This window comes from Microcebus murinus, chromosome 12, assembly GCF_040939455.1.
Source record: "Microcebus murinus isolate Inina chromosome 12, M.murinus_Inina_mat1.0, whole genome shotgun sequence".
Taxonomy (NCBI): Eukaryota; Metazoa; Chordata; class Mammalia; order Primates; family Cheirogaleidae; genus Microcebus; species Microcebus murinus.
Genome location: NC_134115.1, coordinates 52,129,609 through 52,153,549, shown reverse-complemented (window position 1 = coordinate 52,153,549; position 23,941 = coordinate 52,129,609). Strand labels below are relative to the sequence as shown.

The following is a 23,941-nucleotide window of genomic DNA, read 5'->3' as shown; positions in this document are numbered from 1 at the left end:
TACCATCTCTTAGATCCTTATGCTTTTGAAAGATGGTTCATGTCAGTTCAGAAACCACGAAAGGAAAATAGGTATTTTCTTAGGTGGTAATTCCAATCAACTGGTAGTGGCTACTGGATTCCGAGTCCAGGCATACAGGAAAGAATGGCACAGATAAGAAAATGGCAACACATGTCACCAATTTGTCATCCTTATACTAAACAAAGGCCTCAAAAATTCTATTATTCCACAAACATATATATGCTGTTCTTGACACTGGGAAGAATGGAAAGATTATGAGAACTGACATTGATAATAGTGCTTACAATATGCCAGGCAGTGTTCTAGGCCCTTCCGTATATTAACTCATTTCCTTTTCATGACAGTCTTTATGTAAGTACTAAGGCCCAGAGAGATTAAGTGACTTAGCCAAGGTCACACTACCATTAAGTATTTATAGAAGAAACAGGATTCAACTCCTGGCAGTCTGGCTCCATAGCCCGTAGTCTTAGAGTCATACGGCCTGTTCTTTCCCTAAATGCATTTGTGGAGCAGTTGGCAAGTCTGTGTATACATGAGAAAATGTATTAAGCACTTAGTAGACAAAGTGCTATAGGGACTTGGGAAAAAGTGAGATCACTTTCCATTCATTGGCCGAGGCAGGATGAAAAAGAGATATTTTGAGTTTTTCCAGGTGTGAAGATGACATGCACAGAATCCTCCCTGCATTCTTACTAAACTCTTTTTCTAAAGAGCACAGGCTAAAAGGGAAGTTTATGACTCAATAAAGCCTATGTGTATTTAACCCAAGAAAAGAATGAATCCGAGGTCTTGCCCTTAATATCACCTTTACCTTACATTTGCGGGGCTGTTTACAACATGCTTCCATATACAGACTCTCTCTTGACTTTCATAAACACAGGCAGGCAGGTAGGCAGTGTTGAGATTTTTATTCTTTAAATTTTAGATATGAGAAAACTGAGACTTCGAAATGTAAGGGACTTTGGTCCCAGTAAGCAAGTAGTAGACTCAGGGTCTTTCACTCCATATATCAAGGTCTTCCCATATGAAAGTCACTGCGTATAAGCAAATTAGAACCTTTGAGAAGTGACTTAAGGCACATTCTTTCTATTCTAAATTCTCAGAATTTCTTCTTCATTCTAAGTTTCTTCTTTCCATTACAATGATTTCCCATGTTATTCCTTAGGTAACTGTGGGAATTTATGAGAATTAGATATTGGATTTTGAGCTTTCCAAATATGAATGTTATTTTCTACATCTAGCAGGTGACAAATTATCCCAAAATCACAATTAACAGTATGACTTATCTTCCTTTGCATCCAGCACCAAACTTTTTATATGTTTTCATAAAAATATAACCTTCTTTCCTACAAGAAGATTACAGGGTAATAGGGGTACTAACATTCATATTGCTATGAACACATATTTAATATTTTATAGTTGTGCCTAAAAAAAAAAAATCAACTTCATAAACCAGCGGTCTTCTAAGCCCGTCAGAGAAAGAAGCAGTATCTTGCAGACACTGCTAGAAAAATAATGAATTTAATTTTGATGCCAACTAAAAATCATAAATTTGCATCTACCTATTTATCCATTTTATGCCTGAAAGGAGTCACACTTAGGGATAGCTCAAGGGACCTCTGATTTAGATTCAGTGGATCTGGGGCCAGCAATTTACATTTTAACAGCTTCCCCAGGTGACTCTAACATAGATTATAAAGCACTTTAGGAAACACTAATTAGCCCTTAATTTAGAAGTGGGATATCACTACTAAAGGAATTTCTCTAATAACTGAAGTTGTTTGGAAGCAGCTGGTTGCCAATCCAAAGAGACAAATGGAAGATATTTGTAGTATGGTTTGGGGGGACAGGGGAAAGAACTGAAATGTGGGTTAGAATCCTAAACCCTCAACCAGATTCATAACTTTGGGCAAGTCACTTACCCTCCTCTGGGTCTCAGGTTCGTCATCTGCTAAATGTGATGATAATTCTTACCCTACTCTCTTCATAAAGTCATTTTAACGATCAAATATTCTACATATAAATGTTTTTATACAAGAAAACATTATGCACATATATTATTTTTTTACATATTTTGGGGGCCATATGAGAAATTTAATTCATTCCATATCCTACACTGGGACCAGATGGAACTGGTAGGCTGGAAACTGACACAAACTTGATAACTAGAAGCATTAATTTCACTTCTGAACAACTGATATGCAAGATCTGCCAATGACAACACAGCATAACAACAAATATTTTCAGTTAAAATTGAAACATTCCTTATTCACATCCTCCTTCCCCTAATTCTTGACTCTGTAGGAAGGAACTCCTACCCTGCCAATCTCACATCCCTACCACCCTACCAGCATAAACCTCTGTCAAACTCCATACAGTCACCCACAGCAAGTCACCTTCAGTGACTGCTAGTTTTTGTTTAATTCTATAAACAAAAATGAGTGTGATTTCAACAGTGTATAATTCTAATGAGGATAAAATATAGAATAGTGAGTGAACACCTAAGACAATTTTGAAAAAGAAAGTAGTTATTCACACTACTGTTATCAAGACATTTCACAAATCTATAAACAGGCTAGAAATGGTATAAGAACACACACAAATTGATGGAAGGGAACAGAGAGTCCAGAAATAGATCCAAAATGAATATGAGAACTTGGCACATGATACAGAAAGCATTGCAAGTCACCAGGGGCAGTATTCAATACATGGCATTGGGACCACTGACTTGTCATATGTAAATAAATAAGACTGAAAATATTAAAAAGCACCATACCCCAAAATATCATTCCTATATCTTAAAGATCTAAATATGCAAAACACTAAAACTACTAGAAAAGATGTAGAAAATATATTAATGACCTTGGGATGGTCATTCCAAAACACAAAAAATAAAGATCATAATGGCAAATATCAATAGGTATGACTGCATCAAAATGTAAAGTGTCTATGGGACAAAAGCCACCACAAACAAGGTTACAATACAAGGTTACAATAAAGGAATTAGGAGAATATATTTGAACTATATATAGCAAGATTAATATCCAGATTATATAAACAAATTTGACAAATAAGAGAAAATCTATAACAAATGGGCAAAGTATATCAAAAAGTATATCAAAAAAAGAGGGAAACTAAAAGACCCATTAACATAGAAAAAGATGCTCAACATTGCTAGTGATCAAGGCAATGAAAATTGAAATTAATGAAAGTACTATTTTTGCTTTTGAGATGGGCAAAAATAAAAAAGTCTGACATTATCAAGTGATATAGATGTAGGGAAAAGATATATACAGAGAGGGGGATAAGGAATAGCACTCTCATGCACTCCTGGTTGTAGTGCACATAGAATGGCCACTTGAGAGAGAAATAGCCATGAGTTCCACTTCTGGACACGCTCCCTAGAAAAGCTCACACCTACACACACACAGACATGCATAAGGATAACCACTGCATTTTTTGTTCATGATAGTAAAAAAATGAAAACTACCTAGCTGTCCATCTAAAAGGGAATGGATAAATGACATGATATATTCATAAGATAGAATATTATACAGAAGTCTAAAAGGCATGCATCAGATCTAAATAAATATGGATAGATAAAAATCACAATGTTAATTCAACAAAAGAATGATATGTATGCTTATGTATACTTATGGATATATATATTCAAATTATACAACATTGAATGGAAAGATACATAACAAACTCATAATTTCAGTCATCTTTGGGAAGAGGGGAACAGAAATAGAGTAGGGATGACGATCAAAGGGGATTTCTATACATCCGTATTGTTACTACGTCCATAAGTCAACAAAAAAATGCTGGAAGCAAATATGACAAAATGTTAATGGTTGTTAATTCTGGGTAGTAGGAATGTAGATGTTTGCTGTGTTACTCTCTGCACTATTCTGTAACTTGTAAATTTCACAGAATTAAAACATATATAAGATGAAGAATGTCTAAACATTGACAAAACAGTTCAGAATTTCACAAGGCACTGATACAGAAGAGTGGCTGGAAAAACACTTCTACCCCTGTCACTGAGAAGGTGGAGGCCAGATGCAGAGGACAGCCTCAGATCTGGGGGCTTGGTGAGAGATCCTGTGATCCTGACTTAAGTGGTAGCTGGCATGGTCAAGAAGTAGCTCATCTTTCCAAGGGCTCCCAAAATGCACACTGTTCTAATGTCAGTGAATCAAATGAGAACTCTCTGCTTAATGATGAAAAAAATTTCAATACCACGAATAAATCTATAAAGTTCTAATTTTAATGACCAATCAGAAATAGAGAAAAGCCTAAAATGCAGAATATTTTGAAAAAAGATTGGTTATATTACTCTCTGACATATATATTAACTCCAAAAATGGTCTGTTATAAAGCGTTTTCAAGCAAAGTTATTTGGCTTTTAAGACTAAGAAAGACCCATCTGTAATTAATCAACATCTGTGTACATGTAGATACATGATAATCCTTAAAAACTGTCTTATAACTGATTAAGCCTTAGAAAACCTTATTCATTACTAATTTACTTAACAAACAACTCCATACCAAGGAAAGGTAAATTTTAGTACAATCCTGCTTGAATTATTGCAAATCCGAATATATGGGGCTTTCTGATATATTACAGGTTATTAAAATGATTAGGTACAGACACTAATTAGCTTCCACTCACAACCAACTTCCTTTTATGATTTCTAAGAAATAGTCTTGAATGATGGTAGCTAAGTCCAAATGGCAATAGCCACATGTTTTCCAGGTGAGGCTGGGGCATTATGTGTCACTTACTGTCGCTGAGAGTCCAGGCGGTGAGGTCTTCACTCCATTCCCCCTGAGCCTTGGTGTTCACTCTGGCTCGGACTATGTACTGCTCCCGGGGGTGTAAGTTGTTAAGTAGCACCGAAGTCAAGTTGCCTGGCACTTTAATATTCTGCTGATCACTTTTTACTTGCACAGACCTCCTTTCCACTTCCACATAAAAATCATCTTCTGAGCTTGGAAATATTGGTTGCCAGGTCAAATTTAGAGTGGTCTGACTTTTTGGTAGGAGATTGAGACCTCTTGGAGGAGGGAGTCCTAGGAGAAATCAGACAGATCATTATTTCTCTGTAGGGTGCAGGTGGAGGTAATGTTAGCCCCAAAGGGCAACTTTAAAGAATAACCTTGGCTTCCAGAACAATATGTAGCTTCAGAAGCTATCACAGAAACACAAGCTAGCAGCCATATGACACTTTTTTCTCTCCCTAAATAGCAAATCTTTAAAACACTTTTCATATTTAGTTTGAGTAATTTTAGTATAGGAGTACAACCCCATTGGAAAACAACTTGGAAGTATTTACCAAGAGCCCTAGAAATGATTATATACTTTGGGCCTAATATCTGAATACCAGGGTTTTATCCTAAAGAAATACTCCAGAGGACGAGAAAAAGCTATGTGCACGAAGATGTTTATTACAACATTATTTATATTAGCAAACAATTGGAAGAAACCTCTAAATACTCAAAATAAGAAAATACTTTAATAAATTATGATGTAGCCAGTGAGTGGATTAAAATAGATAACTAGGAAAAGTATGGAAGCCCAATCAAAATATTTATAGTACATGAGAAAGAGTGCTGATTGTAGCTTGGTAAAAGTCAGGTCTACAATGGTGACAGATAGGAAGGAAACTGATAAAAATGAAAACAGTGAATTTGCTGAGCTTGTGGAATTGTGGGTGAGTATGTACCGTTTCTGTTGCCATTTTGAGCAATACATTTTAAAGCAATTTCAGGGTTACTTCCCCTTAGCAAGAAGACTTTCAGACATCATACAGCTGTGGTGGCTGGGCTATGCCTAGCACTGCTCTGATCACATCAAGGTATCTGCTACTATCACATGCTGCCTGGCCATAATCATCCACGAGACCTCGCTGAATAGAAACAATATGGGTTTTAAAATGAGAGAAACAGGAACATGTGCTTTAGTTTCACACCTTGGGCAGATTCATATTCTCTCCAAGTTCACCTGTAAGATGCAATTAAAATACCCATCTTCCAGACTTAGGAGGAATAAATGAGAAAATGGATGTGAAATGCTTGGAAGGTGTTAGGGGCTCTATTAACATTAGTGTCTTCCCTCCCTCTCTTCCTTCTTTTCTCTTGTCATATGTCAATGGACAAAGGAGGAATTTGACTTTTCAGTTAATAATAGTAAAGTGACTTTTTTATTCCAGATATAAAACCCTTCAAAAACACAGGATAGGGATCCTCTAATTTATGCATTTCCAATGGGGGCATTACTACCCTTAGGGGGTAAAAAATTGGTTCTTGGGGTATGAGAAAATTTTAGATTATTGTAATGGTTTACAAAAGATCATAATACACAAACAGATATAGAGTATGTCTTGTCATATTAAAATTTCATGGAGGCTGGGAGGAGAATCCATTAGGACAAAGGTATCTAAAAAAGCTCCTTGGGGGCAAGCAATAAAGTTTTTTTAAAAAGTTGAGAAATGCTGTTCTAACTCTTTGTTAGACATGAGAGGAAGGGTCTGTTTCCATCTTCTGGGAAGTCAGTCCCACCAGCCCGGTCTGACTGCCCTCAGTCTAGTAGGAACCAGCAATCAGGCATGCATTTGTTTGGCATCATGCTAAATAAAGGTCTTAATGCTCCTTTCTCCATAACCTTGGCAAATTGAGAGTGTTGATGTCAACTCCTCTGACTAAACTCTAAAGTCTAGGTTCCAAAATGAGCTGCCCAGTGTGGTTAGGCAGGTTTACAGTGAAGCAGAAAAGGAGAGCTGCTGTTTTGGAGGATGCATGTAAACCTCCTCATCCTGTGCCAGGTATAGAGAAGTAACTTTATAAATGGTCATTTCCCTTTTTCCCTCCCTTTACCCGTCTGCCCTCTTTCTGCAGTGCGTTCAGAATGTGTGCTCTTCCCTCCCCTCCTGCTCTCGCTGGCCTTCACCACACCTCAGTCAACACACACGAATAATGCAACTGCCAGATGAATTAAAAAACAAACTTCAGCAAAATTCGAACGATGGGAAAAGAAGAACCTTTGAGAATTCCCTTCCCGCCCACCGCTGAGAACTACTTTGAAATATTCCAAGAGACCTCTGAATACATCCTGGCTGGAACATATTCTGAGAGTTGAAGACAGTAGGGTGTGGGGCTGTGAAGTGTTTTATGTTCTGCCCCATAAATACTTTCCATTCGAGTCAGATTGCGACCTCCCCCTTTGACTCATCAACACGGACCTGAGGGGGAACGAACCTGCCTTTTAGCAGCAACCTGATGCAGCAGCGGGGGTCCCTGTGAGCGTAGTTATAGAGGTCCCTTTAGCCTCTAATTAATGTATAGTTTCTGACTTTATATTTTGTATTCACATCCTGGAGGGTCCCCAGGAAGCCAATTCTTACTTGTACAAGCTTCTGCAAGCCCCACAGTAGCTGTGGGTTCCCTATGGTAAAGGATGCTGCCGGTCAGATGAAAACCAGGTGGGTGGTTGGAGAAAGGGTGTCTCCGCTACGGGTGCATAATCCCTGCAGAAGAGGATCTAGATATTCTCCCTAGTTTCCTCACTAAATCATTTCAGATCCTTCTGCCTTTAGTAAATGGACTAAAAAATAGGAAAATTTATGAATTGGGATAAGAAAATAGTGCCTTTGGGATCCTAGATAAAATAACAACAACAATAATAATAATTGGCTATGGGGCCATAACATGCATCACCATGGGCAAGTTATTAACCACTCTGAAATTCTACTTTTCAATCTGCAAATGGGGAAGATGATACTGCTTATCCTAGAAGGTAATATGAATTAAATATATATGAACCTAAGACTATAAAGCACTGACCCAGCAATCGGTTTTAACAAGCTCTCCAGGTGCCCCTGATAGACACTCATGTTTGGGAACTACCCGATTTAGAATCCTGGAGGTGACTCTTGTAAGAAACGGCTCAAGGAGACGACAGCGGCTGTCTATAGGAAGTGGGGCGCAGCGAGGGGACGCTGTTCTTTAGATAAAAGCCTTTCGTTCTATTTGATGTTTTCACTGCGTGCATGAATTACTTTGAAAAATTAGAAATTATTTTTAAAAATAAATAAACTGGGGTTTCTGAAATATGTCTGCGACAAGAGCCTGGCCTGGGCCCTTCAGATGGAAACAGGATGCTGGTGGTAAAATGCAGGTGCCCAGGCTCAGGACAGTGGCTGCTAAGTAAATCCCAAGTCCTCAGGGATGTCCCTGCCTTCCTGAAGGCTCATCTGCTTCCTTCTCTGTCCTCATGGGTTGCTGCAGACCCCCTCCCCCAGGGAGGCAGACCAGGACTTCAGACCAAATAAAGGAATGGTTTGGCTCCAAGTTTCTGGCCTTCCTGTCACTTTCCCACCCATTCAAAAGCAAACGCCTGCCACCTCCATCCCCACCCACCCTCTTACCCACCACCACCCTTCCTGGTCTTCCTTCCTCTTTCCCCTTCCTCCCCCTCCCACCCAGCTCGTGAATAAGAGCCTGTTGGCTTCCACTGACCGATAGAAGCTGTTGTGAAGCGTCTCACAGGTCCAGGATGCCCTTCCCCGCCCTCGCCACGACGGGCCAGCTGCACACAGAGCTCGTATTCTGTTCGAGGTTCCAAATAGTTGAGTGTAACAATCTCATTTGTCACTGAGAAGAGGGAAAGTCCAGGAAACTTAGGTTGGCATCCTTTTATATTCTTTAAACCAGAGTTGTTACTGTGAGGTGAGCTAATTTTAGGTTTTGAAAAATATGTCTTAGTGAAACTAAGAAGCAATTCCATCTTCAAGGCCTCATCATTCCTAACATAAGAAAAATTAAGGCTTTTGAAAGGATATTTCCTGGCTACAATGTACATATTAATATGTGTATCTCTGTGCCACTTATACATTTCTTCTCTAGTGCTTTTGTCTTTTCATTTGTAGAAAAAAATCTCACAAATCTCCTGCTATATGGAATACCAGATTTAGGGGGAAAAACTCAATTAGAGAAAAATAATCTAATTTCTACTGTTTTCATTCATTCATGCACACTGATTGCATTCAAGCTCTTAAGAGAAAAAGACTCTTTTAGGACTTAAAGTGACCAGGTAACTGATTTGTAATGTTCATATATTAAAATGAAGGGTTCTGAAGTCCTTGAGAACAGTTTTCATGAACAAACGTTATGTGCCTCTTTTCTCCTTAGCGATTGCTTTACCCAGCTTCTGTTTCTCCATGCATAGTGCAAAGATAAATTTTGCCTTAACATATGATAAATTCTTAGTTGGTTAAAAAAAACTGGGCTGTGTTTAACAATTCTTAGAAGATCACTTTGCGCATGTCCACTTGCAGAAATAGCAATGGATTATTACTACCATATGACAAAAAGAGACCTCACCATTGATATTAGAAAAAAGCAATCGAGCAAATCAGCCTACATCACTAAGATCTTAAATTTTGTCTGAGTCTACAAGAGAATGTGAAGAGCTCAGTAATAATTCCATGACTTTATTCAGTGAACCCAGGTCAGCTAGTGTTATTAAGCCTCCTTTTCTTCCCTCTTTTTGTAACTTTCTCAAATTATCTACATACAGTGGGTAGAGGGCCCTTTTTAGGAAATCAGAGACGTTACAGACATGTTACCTACAAGCATGATAGTAGCAGGTCTCTCTATAAAATGGCCTAATCAAAGCAGCATGGTCAATTGACAATGTACAAGTTTTGTTTTATTTTTAAAAATTGTGCTTTTACATCATCATGCAACAAATAGAATTGTAATTTGTGTTTCAAAATTAACTGTTTCCCTGAACTTTGGACATCTGGTCACATTGTGTTGAATTCTTATTTTTTTCTGCCAGGAATTTGGGGTAGGGGCACATAGTTCTCTTTACCCATACGTGCGCCCTGCCCCCCCCCAGGTCTGGTCTGCCACAGCCCCAATTTTGCAGGTGCAAATTCCTCCAAAAATCTGCATTAGGGGCCTACAAGACAGAGCAAGACACAAAATGAGAAAAAAAATAAATGACTAGACATAGCAGCAATGTCCACTCCTAGAATTTAGGCAGATTAAGTCTCTCTGCCTTTCCAGCAGGCCTGGACTTTCCTGTTCCCTTATCATGGTGTTAACCACCATGGCCAGGTAAGACAGAGTAACTATAAACAGGACTGGAGAGCCATAAAAGCCTGGAAAGGAAATATTTACAGAAACGCTTGATGCAGGCTGGTTCTGTGTCCCATAGTACACAATGACTTCCAGAAAGTCAGCCCCAGAAGCCAGAGGTCCCCTTAACACTCCCTCCTGAACACACTGAAATGGATCGTCCGCCACCTTGAGGTGGACAGTTGCAGGAGGGAGAAAAGATTTCCATATTTGGGGAATTATTTTCCTGGTGCTACATCCCCAGCTGGGGCCTCTCCTGTCCAAACCTTACCTTGAATATGCCGCCAAGCCTCATAGTGATTGACAGGTTTGTAGAGAAGCTTCTTGGATTTGATTGGTCCATCCCCAAAGTAAGGCTCCGAGCTGATGTTGATGACGGCAAAGTTGTGTCCAGTGTCGATCACATTTGGGGCATTCAGGGGCTTTGGAAGAACTAAATAAAGTTTCAGCAATTAGATTATTATTTAGGCTTTGCTGTTTGACAGTTGTTCTTAGGTGGAATAGAGGACATGTTTTACTTTTCCAACAAAGTCCTCTTAGAGTTCTCTGCTCAGATTCAATGACATCACCTGCTCAGAGCAGAGCTATCTGCTTTGCTCTTGCTCCTTCAACCCATTATCCACAGTCAACATGCACCCTTAAAATATGAGGGCTCCCCAACTCAAGCCCCTGCGGTGGATTATCACTACATGCAGGATAAAATCCAAAATTCATACCATGACCTGCCAGGCCTTGCATGACTGGGCCCCCTTCTACCCTCCAGCCTCCTCTTCCCCTTACGTGGGACCCGCCAGTCCCACTGACCCTTCAGAAGTCATCCAACTACCAAAACACCAAGCTCCTTTCGTTTTTGGGTTCTTTGTGGATGTCGATCTCCTGCAAGGAATGTCCCACCTCCCAGTATTTCTCCTGGTTAGCTTTTAGCTAGGACGTGACTTCTTCACAGGCATCCACCCCAGAACCTCCATTAGGAGTGTCACATGCTTTCATAGAACCTCTACTTTTCCTTTGTTGGCATTTTCAGCATTTATTATTAAATTATTATCAATAAATTATTAATATCATTAATTATATTAATAATTAACATTAATATTTAGTATCGATTAATTAATGATATTGATAATAAATTATTATTAAATTATTATTTGTAAGTTTGAGTTATTATTTAATATTGGTCTTCCACTAGACCATATATTCATATTCATATTCATATTCATCTCTCAGTCTAAAACAACACAAATTTATTGTTTTATAGTTCTGGAGGTCAGAAGTCAGACATGGGTCTCACTGTACTAAAATTAAGACATAGTGAGGTTGTGTTCCTTTCTGGAGGCTTACTGGGGAATCTGTTTCCTTGCTCTCGCCAGCTTCCAAAGACCACCTGCATTCCTTGGCTCAAAGCTCCTTCCTCCGCTTTCAAAGCCAACAGCAACAGGTCTCAGATCTCTCTGACCCTTCTTTTACCATGACACCTCTTTCTGATTATTATCAAGGATGGTTCTATGCTTTTCTTTTTAATGACTGATGTGATTACAGTGTACTCGCTCAGATTATCTAGAAAAATCTCCCCATCTCAAAAACCATATATTCTCAATGGTGGTGACAGCATCTCCAAGGAGGTGAAAATTGGTTCTTGGAGAATGAAACACTTTTACATATTACAATGGCTTGCAGCCCTCCAAAGAGCCATAGTACATAAACAGATATACAGTATATCTGTGATGCTAAAATTTATGGTGATAGGAAGGAGTTTGGGAATAAAATTTCTAAAAGAGCTCTTTAATGGGATGATAATATTAAAAAGTTTGTAAAACACAGCACTGCACTCAAAACTACAACAGGGCAAAGTCCACGTAGGTTTGTTCACCTGCACCTACCAGGTACTGAATGTTTGTCCACTGAATTTCCAGAGAGCTCCATGGCTCGATTAGCCCAGCCTACTTGGAAATGCATGACTGATTTTGTTTTTCTCCCCGAGAACATATATTACAGAATGTGGAACTTTTCAGATTTCAGGGGACATTGCAACGTTTGGTAATCTTACTTTTCCTCTCTGTCTTGATGCTTTCATTCGCCTTCCTTAGAAATGACCAAGTCTTTGTTCAAGTATCATTTTCTCAGGAAGCCTTGACTACCCTATTTAAAGTTATAGTCACCCTCCAGCCCCGCCCCGGCATTCTCTACCCTTACGTCCACTTCCGTGTTCTCTATGGCACTCAGCATTTTAGCAAACTATACATTTTACTTATTTGCTCATTGTTTATCTCCCTGTGGGAATGTAAGCTCCATGATAAGTTTTCCCCACCCACCCAATACTATTCACTGCTCTACTTCCAGTGCTTAGAACAGAGCTGAAACATAATCAGCCTTCAGTAAATTCTATTGACTGCCTGAATACAGATTTAGGAAGTTGTCCAAAGACAGAATAACAAAGCCAGTAAGGAGCCTAATCAATCAGTATCCCCTGCCTGTAGGCTGACCATGCCAGCACTAAGTTAGGTAAGACTGGGTACACATTTTATTTAGGTCAGAAAAGAGGGCACTGTTGTGAGTAAATTCATTCATTAAGTCATGATTAATGACTTGTATGATCAAACGAGACCACCTCTTTGTTTAAACCAGCAGGCGCACATTTTCTCACAGCCATTAGTGTTAGTCTCTGATACTTTTACAAGGGCGAAAATAATTGCTCCCAAACCTTCCTCTTAATAACCCATCATTTTTTCTAATCATTGTTATTAAGGTTTTGTTATTTGTTAAATCTCAATATTGTTATTAAGATTTAAAATCCATAACATGAAGTGCAAAAATCTTAAGTGTATTTAGCTCAAAGGACTTTAGCTATGTATACACCCATGTAACCACCACCCAGATTATGATAGAGAACATTTCCAGCCCCCCAGAAGGCACCCTTGTCCCCTGTGCCATTTCCCAGTCAACATCCTTTACCCAGAGGTAACTATATCCTGACTTCTGTCTCTGAAGATCAGTATTGCCTGTGCTTTAACTTTATATAAACAGAATCATAAAGCATATACTTTCTTTCATTCATTATCATGTCTGCAAGATTCAACCAGATCAGTGCAGGAATTCTTTTTTAATGCTGCTTAATTGTCTTCTGCATGACTTTATGGGCTGAATTGTGTTCCTCCCAAAATTCATATGTTGAAGTCTTAACCCCCAATACCTCAAAATATAACTGTATTTGGAGATTGGGCCTTTAAAGATGTAATTAAGTTAAAATGAGTTCATTAGGGTGGGTCATAATCTAATATGATTGGTATCCTTATAATAAAATTAAATCAGAACACACAGGCACAGAGGGAAGACCCTGCGAGGACTACAGGGAGAAGACAGTCATTCACGGCCAACGAGAGAGATCTCAGAAGAAATCAACTCTGCAGATGGGTGCTGTGGCTCCTGCCTGTAATCCCAGCACTTAGGGAGGCAGAGGAGGGAGGATGGCTTGAGGCCAGGAGTTGGAGACCATCCTGGGCAATACAGTGAGCCTGTCTCTACAAAACAATTTAAAAATTAGCCGGGCATGGTGGCACACACTTGTAGTCCCAGCTACTCAGGAGGTTCAGGTGGAAGAATCACTTAAACCCAGGAGTTTGTGGTTACACTGAGTTATGATCAGGCCACTGTGCTTCAGCCTGGGCAACAGAGTGAGACCCGGTCTCTAAAAATATATAAATCAATCAATTAAAAAAGTAATTAAGAAAAACAGAAAACAATTGTGTTGACACCTTGATCTTGGACTTCTAGCCTCCAAAATTGTGAGAAGATAAATTTCTGTTACTGAAGCCACTCATCCTGTAGTACTTTATTATAGCAACCCTAGCAAACTAACACATGAATCATACCACAATTTATGTATCTCTTCTAATGCTGATGGGCATTGGGGTTAATTTCAGTTTGGGGCTATTAGGACTAAAACCTCTGAACATTCTTAAAAATGTCTTTTTTGAACATAGGTATATGCTCAATAGAATGAGTACATAAGAGTAGAATTGGTAGGTCCTAGGGTAGCATATGCGTTGAAGTACATATTACCTGTTTTCTAAAGTGATTGTACCAATCTGTACACTGGCACTGGTAGTAAAGCCTAGTATCTATTTTTAAAAATACTATAATAAAAGACACTAATTTACCTACTGGCTATTTCCATTTTATGGCTACCAGCCAATGTGACAGCAAAGAGGCCAAAATGACTTAGGATGGCTTCTATGCATTGATGTTGTATGTTGTATCTTTCATTAAAAATAAAAATTAGAACCAGTGACTTCTCTGTATGTTATCAACATGGTTGGTTTTTGACTTACTATTTTTCACAGGTAGCAAACATTCCAAGAAGCTTAAAAATAAGATAATTTGTCTTGTCTGCATATCATTTCCTTTCTTCTAAAGAGACATGCAAGATGTAAGAAATTATTTTGGTCATGTGAAAGTTCTACTGAATAAAACAGATTTTAACTTTTTCCTGTAATCAATATTAATAACAATGGTTGTGAGGTGGTTTACATAGATTATCAGGGCAGAGAATCCAAATCTATGAGGTTGCATATATGCTATTGCTATTATTGGCCTTTGAAAACAAACAAAAACTAATGAGTATCTACATTATCTTATTTATAGAAGTTACCTATAGGATCCCCAAGAGATTCCTAATCAAGTAATGAAGTGCACCAAATACAAATCAACTTTGGTCATCTTATTTCCTCATCTGTAACACAAGAGATTCAGCAAAATGGTCTAGAAGAGATAGCGCTAGGTCTAGAATCAGGAGATCCAGGTTCAAAACTGCAATTTGTGCTTCCTACCTGCGCTTCCTTACACAATCTCCCTTCGTATCTGTAGGTTCTCCATCCATGAAATCAACTAACCATGGATCAAAAATATTTGGGGAAAAAATTGTGTCTGTACTAAGCATGTACAAACTTTTTCTTGTCATTATTCTCTGAACGATACAGTATAACAACTATTTACATAGCATTTACATTGTAGTAGGTCTTACAAGTCATCTTAGCCTAGTGCCTTTCCTAGAATATATGGCAGAGAGCTGGTAGGTGCTTCTGTCTAAATGGGTTCATAAGTAACTTCCAAATTTAAAATTCCATGTTGTGGCTATGTACACCAGCCAAGTTAACTTGCATTTTACCTCCACTTTATTTCTTGTCCTCGAGCCACAAATACACACATATCCCCTCAGATTCACTTGAATTTTGAAATACTAATTAATAGCAGGAAGAATACCCACAGCCCTGAATATGTGAAAAATCATTCATGTTAATTGTAATAGCATAGTCTGGGCTTCATATTAAAGGAGTAGTCCTCGAAATAGAGATTCTTCGAATTATTCTCTACAATAATGAATAAGAAGTTAAAACAATAATGACGCTTAACTTTTTATGAAATATAATCACTACCAGACATGTTATGCCAGACACAATTCCAAGTATTCTATGTATTTAACAAATCTTCACAGTAGCCCTAAGACATACATAAAACAAATTCCATTTACAAATACGGACAGACTGAGGTTAAATTCATTTGCTCAAGGCCATACACAGTATTACAAGGTGTTAGGGACAAAAATCAAACCCAGGGCTGTGTGACTCCAAAGATCACCCTCTTAATCTCTTCATTCTATTTTCATGCATATAACTTTTTTAGAAAAGGCTTATTGTCCTGGAAAATACTTCAGTGGTCAGAAAGTGTTTCGTCTAGATACAGCAACTTTTCTTAGCAATACAGAAGAAACACAGTGCATCAAGGAATGTGGAAAATGAGGCTTACCTTTAACAGAAATGTTGAAGGGCTTTTCCACCATCCCAGCCACTGTGTTCACACTGCAGACCCAAACTCCTGAGTCAGGGGGGAGGATCTGGTGGATGGTGAATATGGCTACCGAGAAAGGGTCCGTATGGTTAAAGTCTTTTGGCTGGAAAGGTCAAATACAAAAAACATAAAAACTTCTAGGGAGGCATAAACAAAAAGGTCCAGAACACTGACCCCATCTCATTGTTTAATAAGAAGTTTTCTAGGAGAGATCAAGAAGCTAACAGCAATGCTAATATAGGTATTGGCTTATTTCCAAAGCTATTGTAGTAGCCCTGAGAGTTTATATTGGATTGATGCCCTGTCAGATCCTGCTGCTGTATTTGTGTATTTGGGAGTGTGGAGTAAACACTTACAAGCAAGGAGTCTAATTTCTTTTACACTGCTCTTGGTAAGACGTGTTCCTTTCCAGTCTAATACCGAAGTGGCTGGGTGGGAGGACAAAGTGGCTTCCTAAGTGTGTTATTAAGTGTGGGATAGCAGGAAAAGCCAAAAGTCCACAGGGACCTCTCGCACTTTGGGCCAATTCCTTAGTTACTTAACTACCCTCAGCCAGTCTCCATTTCTGCAAAAAAGGGAACTGGTAATGTTAAGTAAGAAGTTACATTTAGTAGAGTGGATGCTTACTAAATGGTAGCCTTTATTTCCATTAACTCATGAAAAAGCCAACAAGGTTTTGGAAGCTGTCAATTGGCTTCTTCTACCTGATGGGTTGAGTGGAATGAGGAACATTTGATATGTGGACACCGGTAATGGTATATTCTATGTATCCTGCCCCCAGAAGGTCACTCATATCTGCCTTGTGGGCAAGAGGATTTTCAGTCATCTTTGAGAGAAAAATAAGATCTGTATTAAAATCTTTAGATACAAAAATGCATCAACTTCCTGGGGATCACTTGTAACACAGAGAAATCTGGGGCGGCTTCTGTGTCTGCTGCATTTGGGATAGTTAAGAAACAAAGCATGTTAGAAAGGTAGCTTAGTCTTTTCTAGCAAAAAAGAACTGCTGCGATAGTGCCCTCACCGATGGCGAGCGCCAGTAATGAGGGCAAAGCGAAGGTGCAGGGGAAACCCCAGGAATGCACGCAGACCTGAGGGGTCCCGCAGATCATAGTTTCTGGATTGGAGATGTTGGGAGAAGATTCAAGACCTGTCAATGCAGAGTCAGAGAGATCATGCTGAACTCCCTCTTCTATACTTTCCAAGTTGCGCTCTAAAGAGCATGGTAGGAGTGTAGACCAGTCATCAAAACTCCATGTCTTGGCAGTACCTGGTAGCACCTGAATCTCCTGCTGATTCATGGGTTGCAACACCCCTTTGGGGCCACCTTACTCTTACTGATACGAGGAGTTAGGGACGTGGGGCTATTGTGAGGGCAGAGCCTCACACAGGCAGTTCTGCAGGATGAGTGTCACCCCTGGCACTCATCTCCATCAATTCCACTGTGGGCATATTCCCAACCGTGTGCTGTGGCACTGGCCAGCAAAGGACTGCAGTGAGTCAGCTCTGCCTCCCCAGCAACAGGGCATTTTATCAAAGCTAACAGCACACTGGCCTCGGAGGAAGCAAGCCTTGAGTGGAGCCTTTAGGAGGGTGTGATTACTGCACTGAAAACATTTCATGGTGTCAGGTAGGCACATTAAGAATGGCTCTTACATGGAGCACTGTTCCGTCTGGCTTCACCAGGGTCATTTCTTCATTAGTAGGAAGTGGCCACCCGGAGGCTTTGCAGATGGGGTTAAATTTGCCACTGTTTACTTCGATGTGATCTGGCAAATCCTCTATCTTCGGGGTCATCCTTGGCATGCCTGAATGAAGAAAACAGCACTGTGAAATTGAATCCTTAACACACAGAAGCAATAGTAGTAATAAAAATAGCTACTGTAGCAAGTCATGCACTGGGCAAGAACTTTGCAAGTATTTTATTGTTTTATCATGCATAATAAACTTGTGAGGTGTGTGCTATTGTAGTCTCCATTTTATAGATGAGACTGAGGCTCAGAGCCCAGATTCAGGCTCAAGTCTTTATAAATCCAGAGTCTACTCTCTTCACCATAAGGCTAATCACCTTAAGCACAGTAGTTAGAGACCAGCCTGGGCAACATAGTGAGATTTCATTTCTACAAAAAAATAAAAGATTAGTGAGACATGGTGACACGTAGTCCCAGCTACTCAGGAGGCTGAGGCAGGAAGATTGCTTGAGCCCAGGAGTTCAAGATTGCAGTGAGCTGTGATTGTGCTACTGCATTCCAGCCTGGGTGACAGAGCAGGACCCTGTCTTGAAAAAAAAAGAAAGAAAAAAGAAAAGAAGGAAAAAAGGAAGGGAGGGAGGGAGGGAGAGAAGGAGGGAGGGAAAGAAGAAATGAAACGAAAGACAGAGAAAAGAAAATGTCAAGAATAGGCAAATCTATAGAGAGAAAATATAGTTGACCCTCAAACAACATGAGCTTGAACTGCATGGGTCAATTTATACATAGAGTTTTTTTCAATAATGTATTGGAAAATTCTTTGGAGATTTGCAACAATTTGAAACAACTCAAACTGTATAGTAGCCTAAAAATATCAAAAAAATTAAGAAAAAGGTATTTCATGTATGCATATAATATACAGAGATACTAGTCTATGTGTTGATCGACTATGTGTGTTATCAATAAGGCTTCCAGTCAACAGTAGGCTATTAGCAGTTAAGTTTTGGGGGGATTTGAAAGTTATATACATATTTGTGACTGTGAGGAGGGTTGGCACCCCCAAGCCCCGCATTCTTCAAGGGCCAACTGTAAACTAATGGCTACCAGAGACTGGGAGGAGGGCAGAATGGGAGTTACTACTAATGAGAACTAGGTTTATTTTCATATAATGAAAATGTTCTAAAATTAGATTATGGCTATAATTGCACAACTCTGTAAATATACTAAAAACCATTGAATTATACATTTAAAGGGGTAAACATTATGGTATAAAATTATTATCAAAGGCCAGGCATGGTGGCTCATGCCTGTAATCCTAGCACTCTGGGAGGCTAAATCAGGCAGATTGCTCAAGGTCAGGAGTTCGAAAACAGCATGAGCAAGAGCGAGACCCTGTCTCTACTATAAATAGAAAGAAATTAATTGGCCAACTAATATATATATATATATAGAAAAAATTAGCCGGGCGTGGTGGCACGTGCCTGTAGTCCCAGCTACTCGGGAGGCTGAGGCAGCAGGATTGCTTGAGCCCAGGAGTTTGAGGTTACTGTGAGCTAGGCTGACGCCATGGCACTCACTCTAGCCTGGGCAACAAAGCAAGATTCTGTCTCAAAAAAACAAAACAAAACAAAACACTATTATCAATAAAGCTGTTTAAAAAAGAGAGTGGGCTATATTTGGTCTGTGGGTCAAACTTTGCCACCTCCTGATCTAGGATAATTTCTGAAGTAGAAATTATTTAAAATTTCATTTTGAGTGTAACCTTTTCTATTTATTTCATTCTTTCTATCTCTGTAAAAATATCCTTTGTCCAAATCTCTCCAAAGCAGCTCTTTCCCTGTTATGCATACCCAGGGAAAAGGCTGGTCCCAGGGAAGGATGCAGAAGAGGAGGTAGAGCTTTCAGCTGGCTCATTCTCACGCCATGTGCCACAGAGTTAGCACATGCTTTATTCCCAGTGGAATGAGAAATGAACACTACCATGAGTGTCCGTAGAAAAGGATTACAATGCTGTCCTTAGGATTGGGGATAAATCTCTCCCAACTTCTAGATGGAAACAGAAGAGGCTTGAGGATCTTGGGATGCTGGCAAGAATTACACCAGCAAAGCTTGGCTCAAACATGCTGAACGTGGCCCTGACTACAGTGTTACCTTGCTTTACCTTCTTTCTCACACTGCAGCCCTTGTCGTCCTGGAGAGCAGAGGCATCCTTGGAACCGGTCACACATCTCCCCGTTCGTGCAGCTGCACCTAAGCTTACAGTCTGGCCCGTAATAACCAGGGAGGCATGCTGTAAACAAAGACATCAAAAAGCACAGTTAATACAGGGGAATGGAGAAAACTAAGGCTGTATATGGCTGGTTTTATTTTTCTCTCTAATCTATCAACCTTGCTGATTCGTATAAGGTTGGGTGGATTTATCTGAATTACCAGGGACTTAAAGGGTTGGGAGTTCTGCCTCCAGAAGAGTTGAGTAAGTTTCGACCAGACCAATCTTCTCACGGATATAGCGACATTCAGAAAACAACTACCTGAAAGCACAAAAGAGTGGGGTGGGGAAAACAAAACAAAGCCGGTTCTGGAAGGGAACTGAAATTTGAAAGATGGCTTTTAGCCTAAATGTTGGACACAGTTAACACTATGTGAGGAGGCTAAAACTCCAAAGAAAACCTGCAATCTTACTGGCCTGATGAATCTGTGAACAGAGATGGGGCAACCACTGCCACTGGAAAGTGAGGGGGAAACCCAAAAAGGGAGTGTCAAAGAGAAGTCCCAAACCTTTGGCTGATCCTTGAACCACACATGCTTAGTGCAGACTCAGAGCAGCCCGGCTAAAGACAAAAGAACTAAACTGAGTTTGACCTGATGCCTACGAGTTTTCAGTTTGAGTCCTACCAAGTTAATTGTCTGCTATTATAAAATAAAACAAAAATCAACATCCTCAAAAGACCATATCATACTCCAGAGTTTCCACAATGTAACAGTCACAATATCCAGGATATAATCCCAAATTACTCAACATAATAAGAAATAGAGAGCTATGACCCATTCTTAAGAGAAAAGAAACTCAATAGAGATCAATCATGACCACCCAGATGTTAGAAATAGACAAGAGTTTTAAAGCAACTATAATAACTATGCTCAGTGAAGTAAAAGAAAATATGCTCACAACAAATGAAACAATGAGAAATTCCAGTATAGAAATAGAAGCTATAAACAATAAATATTTTTAATATTTTAAACTGGATCTGTCTCCCTGCTTGGAGTCACTGTTTACCTTGCCTGGAGTTACTATTTAAGGGGGACGTTTCAGAGGCCAGATGGGATTCCCCCACTGCTGTGGCCCCTTCAATGTTCCAACGGGGCAGACACAGCATTTGGAGGAACCACAGTGAGGTGTTGCAGGTGACTGAAGCTGACTTTTGTGTAACCCTCTTCTTTGCCCTCCTTCTCCAAGCCCCTAGACCTGTGCTGTCCAATATGGAAGCTACTAGCCAAGGGCTACGGAGCCCTTAAAATACAGCTAGTCCACGTGGAGATTTCAAAGACTTACTATGAGAAAAAAGGCATGTAAAACATCTCATTAATACTTTTTTCTTTTTCTTTTTTGATATAGCACCCTTTTTATTATTAAATGTTTATTTTCAAAATCACAGAGCTATAAAGGATCTCCAAGAGGCATTTAATTTATCCATGTCATTTTGATACTATATATAAATGCATTAATACTTTTTTCTATTGATTACATGTTAGAATTATAATATTTTTGACATGTCATGTTAAATAAATTTAAAATTATTTAACCTGCTTCTTTTTTCATTTATGTGGCTAGTAGCAAATTTTAAATTCTGTATGGCTTATATTTTCACTGAACTGCTCTGCCCTGGAACATTGATACCAAGTTGCTGGGGATTCCATCATAGCTCTCTTAGCACCTGATATGTTTACCTTGTGAGGTAAACACTAAAAAACACTTAAGCTCTGGCTAATTCGCCACATTAACATTCATCAGGGAGAGTCTGGCATGCTCGGCTGCAAGTTCATGTTCAGTTACTATGTGACAGAGATGTGAAACACATGCTGGAATGTAGATGTCAAATGCACACCATCGAGTCTGTCAAACAGGAAAGTGTATTTTAGAAAGGACAGAGGGACTCTGAGTAGGTGAAGTTACTGCTTGAGTAAAGTCCACAGCAGATAAGATCTTAACTTCTATTTTTAAACCCCAAATCACATCTGGATCCAACCTAGAAGCTCTGATTTTTATGGCCCACTGAAAAAAACAAAAAATTCTATGATCTTCTTATACAAAGCATGGTTTGAAAACCAACAGTATTGGAACCATCTAGGAGCTTGTTGGAAATGCAGAATTTCAGGCCCCAGCCCAGACCCACCAAATTAGAATCTATGTTTTAATCAGATCCTCAGGAGATATGTATGAAAACTACTTTCTATGAGGGCCACAGTCTTACTATGAAAGTATAATTAACTTTGGACAAAAACGTCTATGTTTCAAAACCTGGTAGCTCATCAATGGGTAGTTAATTAAGCATTCCATCTATATCCTACGTTGTGATTTCCAGCAACCTGGATCTCCTTTATACACCTCCTATAACTTTTTCTGCTCAAGGGTGTGATTGGTGCATACCTTCATTGCACTGCAAACCCTTCCAGCCTGTGGCACAGGAACACCCATAGGGGTCTGGGAGACAGAACACGTAGGACTTGCATCCCTCTGGTCCACTACACCTTTCTTTACACGTTCTGCCAAATGTGTGTAGTTCGCAAGCTTTGAGAGGAAAAAGGAAAAGTTAATTCAGAGTCAAATATTCAACCCCTTGAAATGCATATTTCTTCTTTGGCTTAGTCTCTCCTAGACTAGAGAACATGGAAAATGATATGACCTCAGCTGTGGCATGGGCAAGATGAACATGCCCTGTGGCCCATTTCACAGATAATGAAACTGCCCCACAGAGCCACTGCCACTACCACCACCACCATCAGGGCCACCCTCACAGTTACGCAGGTTGTACACTGCACAAATCCAGGGGGGTGACATTCACATTATAGACATCATAGATTTGTATATTTATTATAACTTTCCAGTGGTTGGCAATAAAGAACCTGAAGGAAAGAGCACCTTTTTCTAATTCACACAAAGGTATCATATGGTCTAATGGAGGCCATTTAGCCTCTATTACCATCTGTGTCCAGATCTGAAATTCTAGATCCAGCAATGATGGCATTTTAAATTCACAGCTTACTTATCAAGAACTCTGGACTTACCCTTCTCACATGTCTTCCCCATAAACCCAGGGGGGCAAATGCATTCTCCAGTATCTTCATGGCAGACACCATTATTCACACAAGCAGTACAGAGATGGTTACATTCCGGTCCCCACTTTTGAGCTTCACATCCTTTTGTTAAGGAAAACAAGACTGTAATGAGCACATTCACCCAACAAACCTTTACTGAGCACCTATTATGTATAAAAAGAAATTAACAATCTCAGGACCACCTCCACCTCAACTCCTTATGCAAAAGGGGAGGTAAAGGCCTCAGGCAAACTGTGAAGAACTGGCCCCACAGATCATTCATTAAGAAAATTCCTAGCAAGGACATGCAAATTATAACTTTAGGTCTGCAGGCTAAGTCTAGCTCCTAAAACTGAAGTCTGTTCCTATTCCATGCTAATTATGAATTATGAGTTTATCTTCACAAGAACAGAACAGTGACAAGACAGCCTTAGCCGTTCTTCCACCCACCCAGGAACATCTACGTTATAGATGTTTCCTTCACTCCCTTCTTCTCCTCTAACATTTGCTTTATCTTATATAAAATATAGGTTTTCCTGGGCCTCACAAGAATGTAACCATTTTCTCTCACTACCCTACACATGTTTTTTTTCTTTCTGTATGCCTTTAAATGCTGAAACTTCCAAATTCTCCTTCAGAAAAACAGCCACAGGTTTGTCTGTGGTTTGTATTTTTCCTGAGTGTGTCCTCAACTTTGGCTTAGTAAACCTTCAATGATTGAGATCCTTCGCCTCGGTTGCTAATTTGGGGTCAATATATGTGTCAGTTATTTTAGGAGACACTGGTAACTGAGCACAAAATACAGTCTGTGCTCTCTAAAAGGTAATAGAGACAGACATGTAAACAGGAGATGATGCTAGAAACAAAGGCAAGGAGTACCTAATCCTGTCTTGGGCGTGGAAGAGGGCATAAAGGAAGGCTTCCCGGAG

At 39.5% G+C, this 23,941-nt stretch overlaps 1 protein-coding gene across 3 annotated transcripts in view; it reads right to left on the bottom strand.

The window, feature by feature from the left end:
- Positions 1–23,941, bottom strand: part of TEK (TEK receptor tyrosine kinase) — a 109,222-nt gene that overhangs the window by 28,160 nt on the left and 57,121 nt on the right. For all 3 annotated transcript variants that reach the window (XM_076008789.1, XM_012764387.3, XM_076008790.1), the window contains 8 exons: positions 22,983–23,114; positions 22,345–22,485; positions 19,858–19,986; positions 17,665–17,816; positions 15,967–16,111; positions 10,439–10,600; positions 8,542–8,676; positions 4,810–5,097 (listed from right to left, as the gene is read on the bottom strand). In XM_076008789.1, coding sequence (XP_075864904.1) covers positions 4,810–5,097; positions 8,542–8,676; positions 10,439–10,600; positions 15,967–16,111; positions 17,665–17,816; positions 19,858–19,986; positions 22,345–22,485; positions 22,983–23,114 — 1,284 coding nt within the window. The remainder of the gene's footprint in view (positions 1–4,809; positions 5,098–8,541; positions 8,677–10,438; positions 10,601–15,966; positions 16,112–17,664; positions 17,817–19,857; positions 19,987–22,344; positions 22,486–22,982; positions 23,115–23,941) is intronic.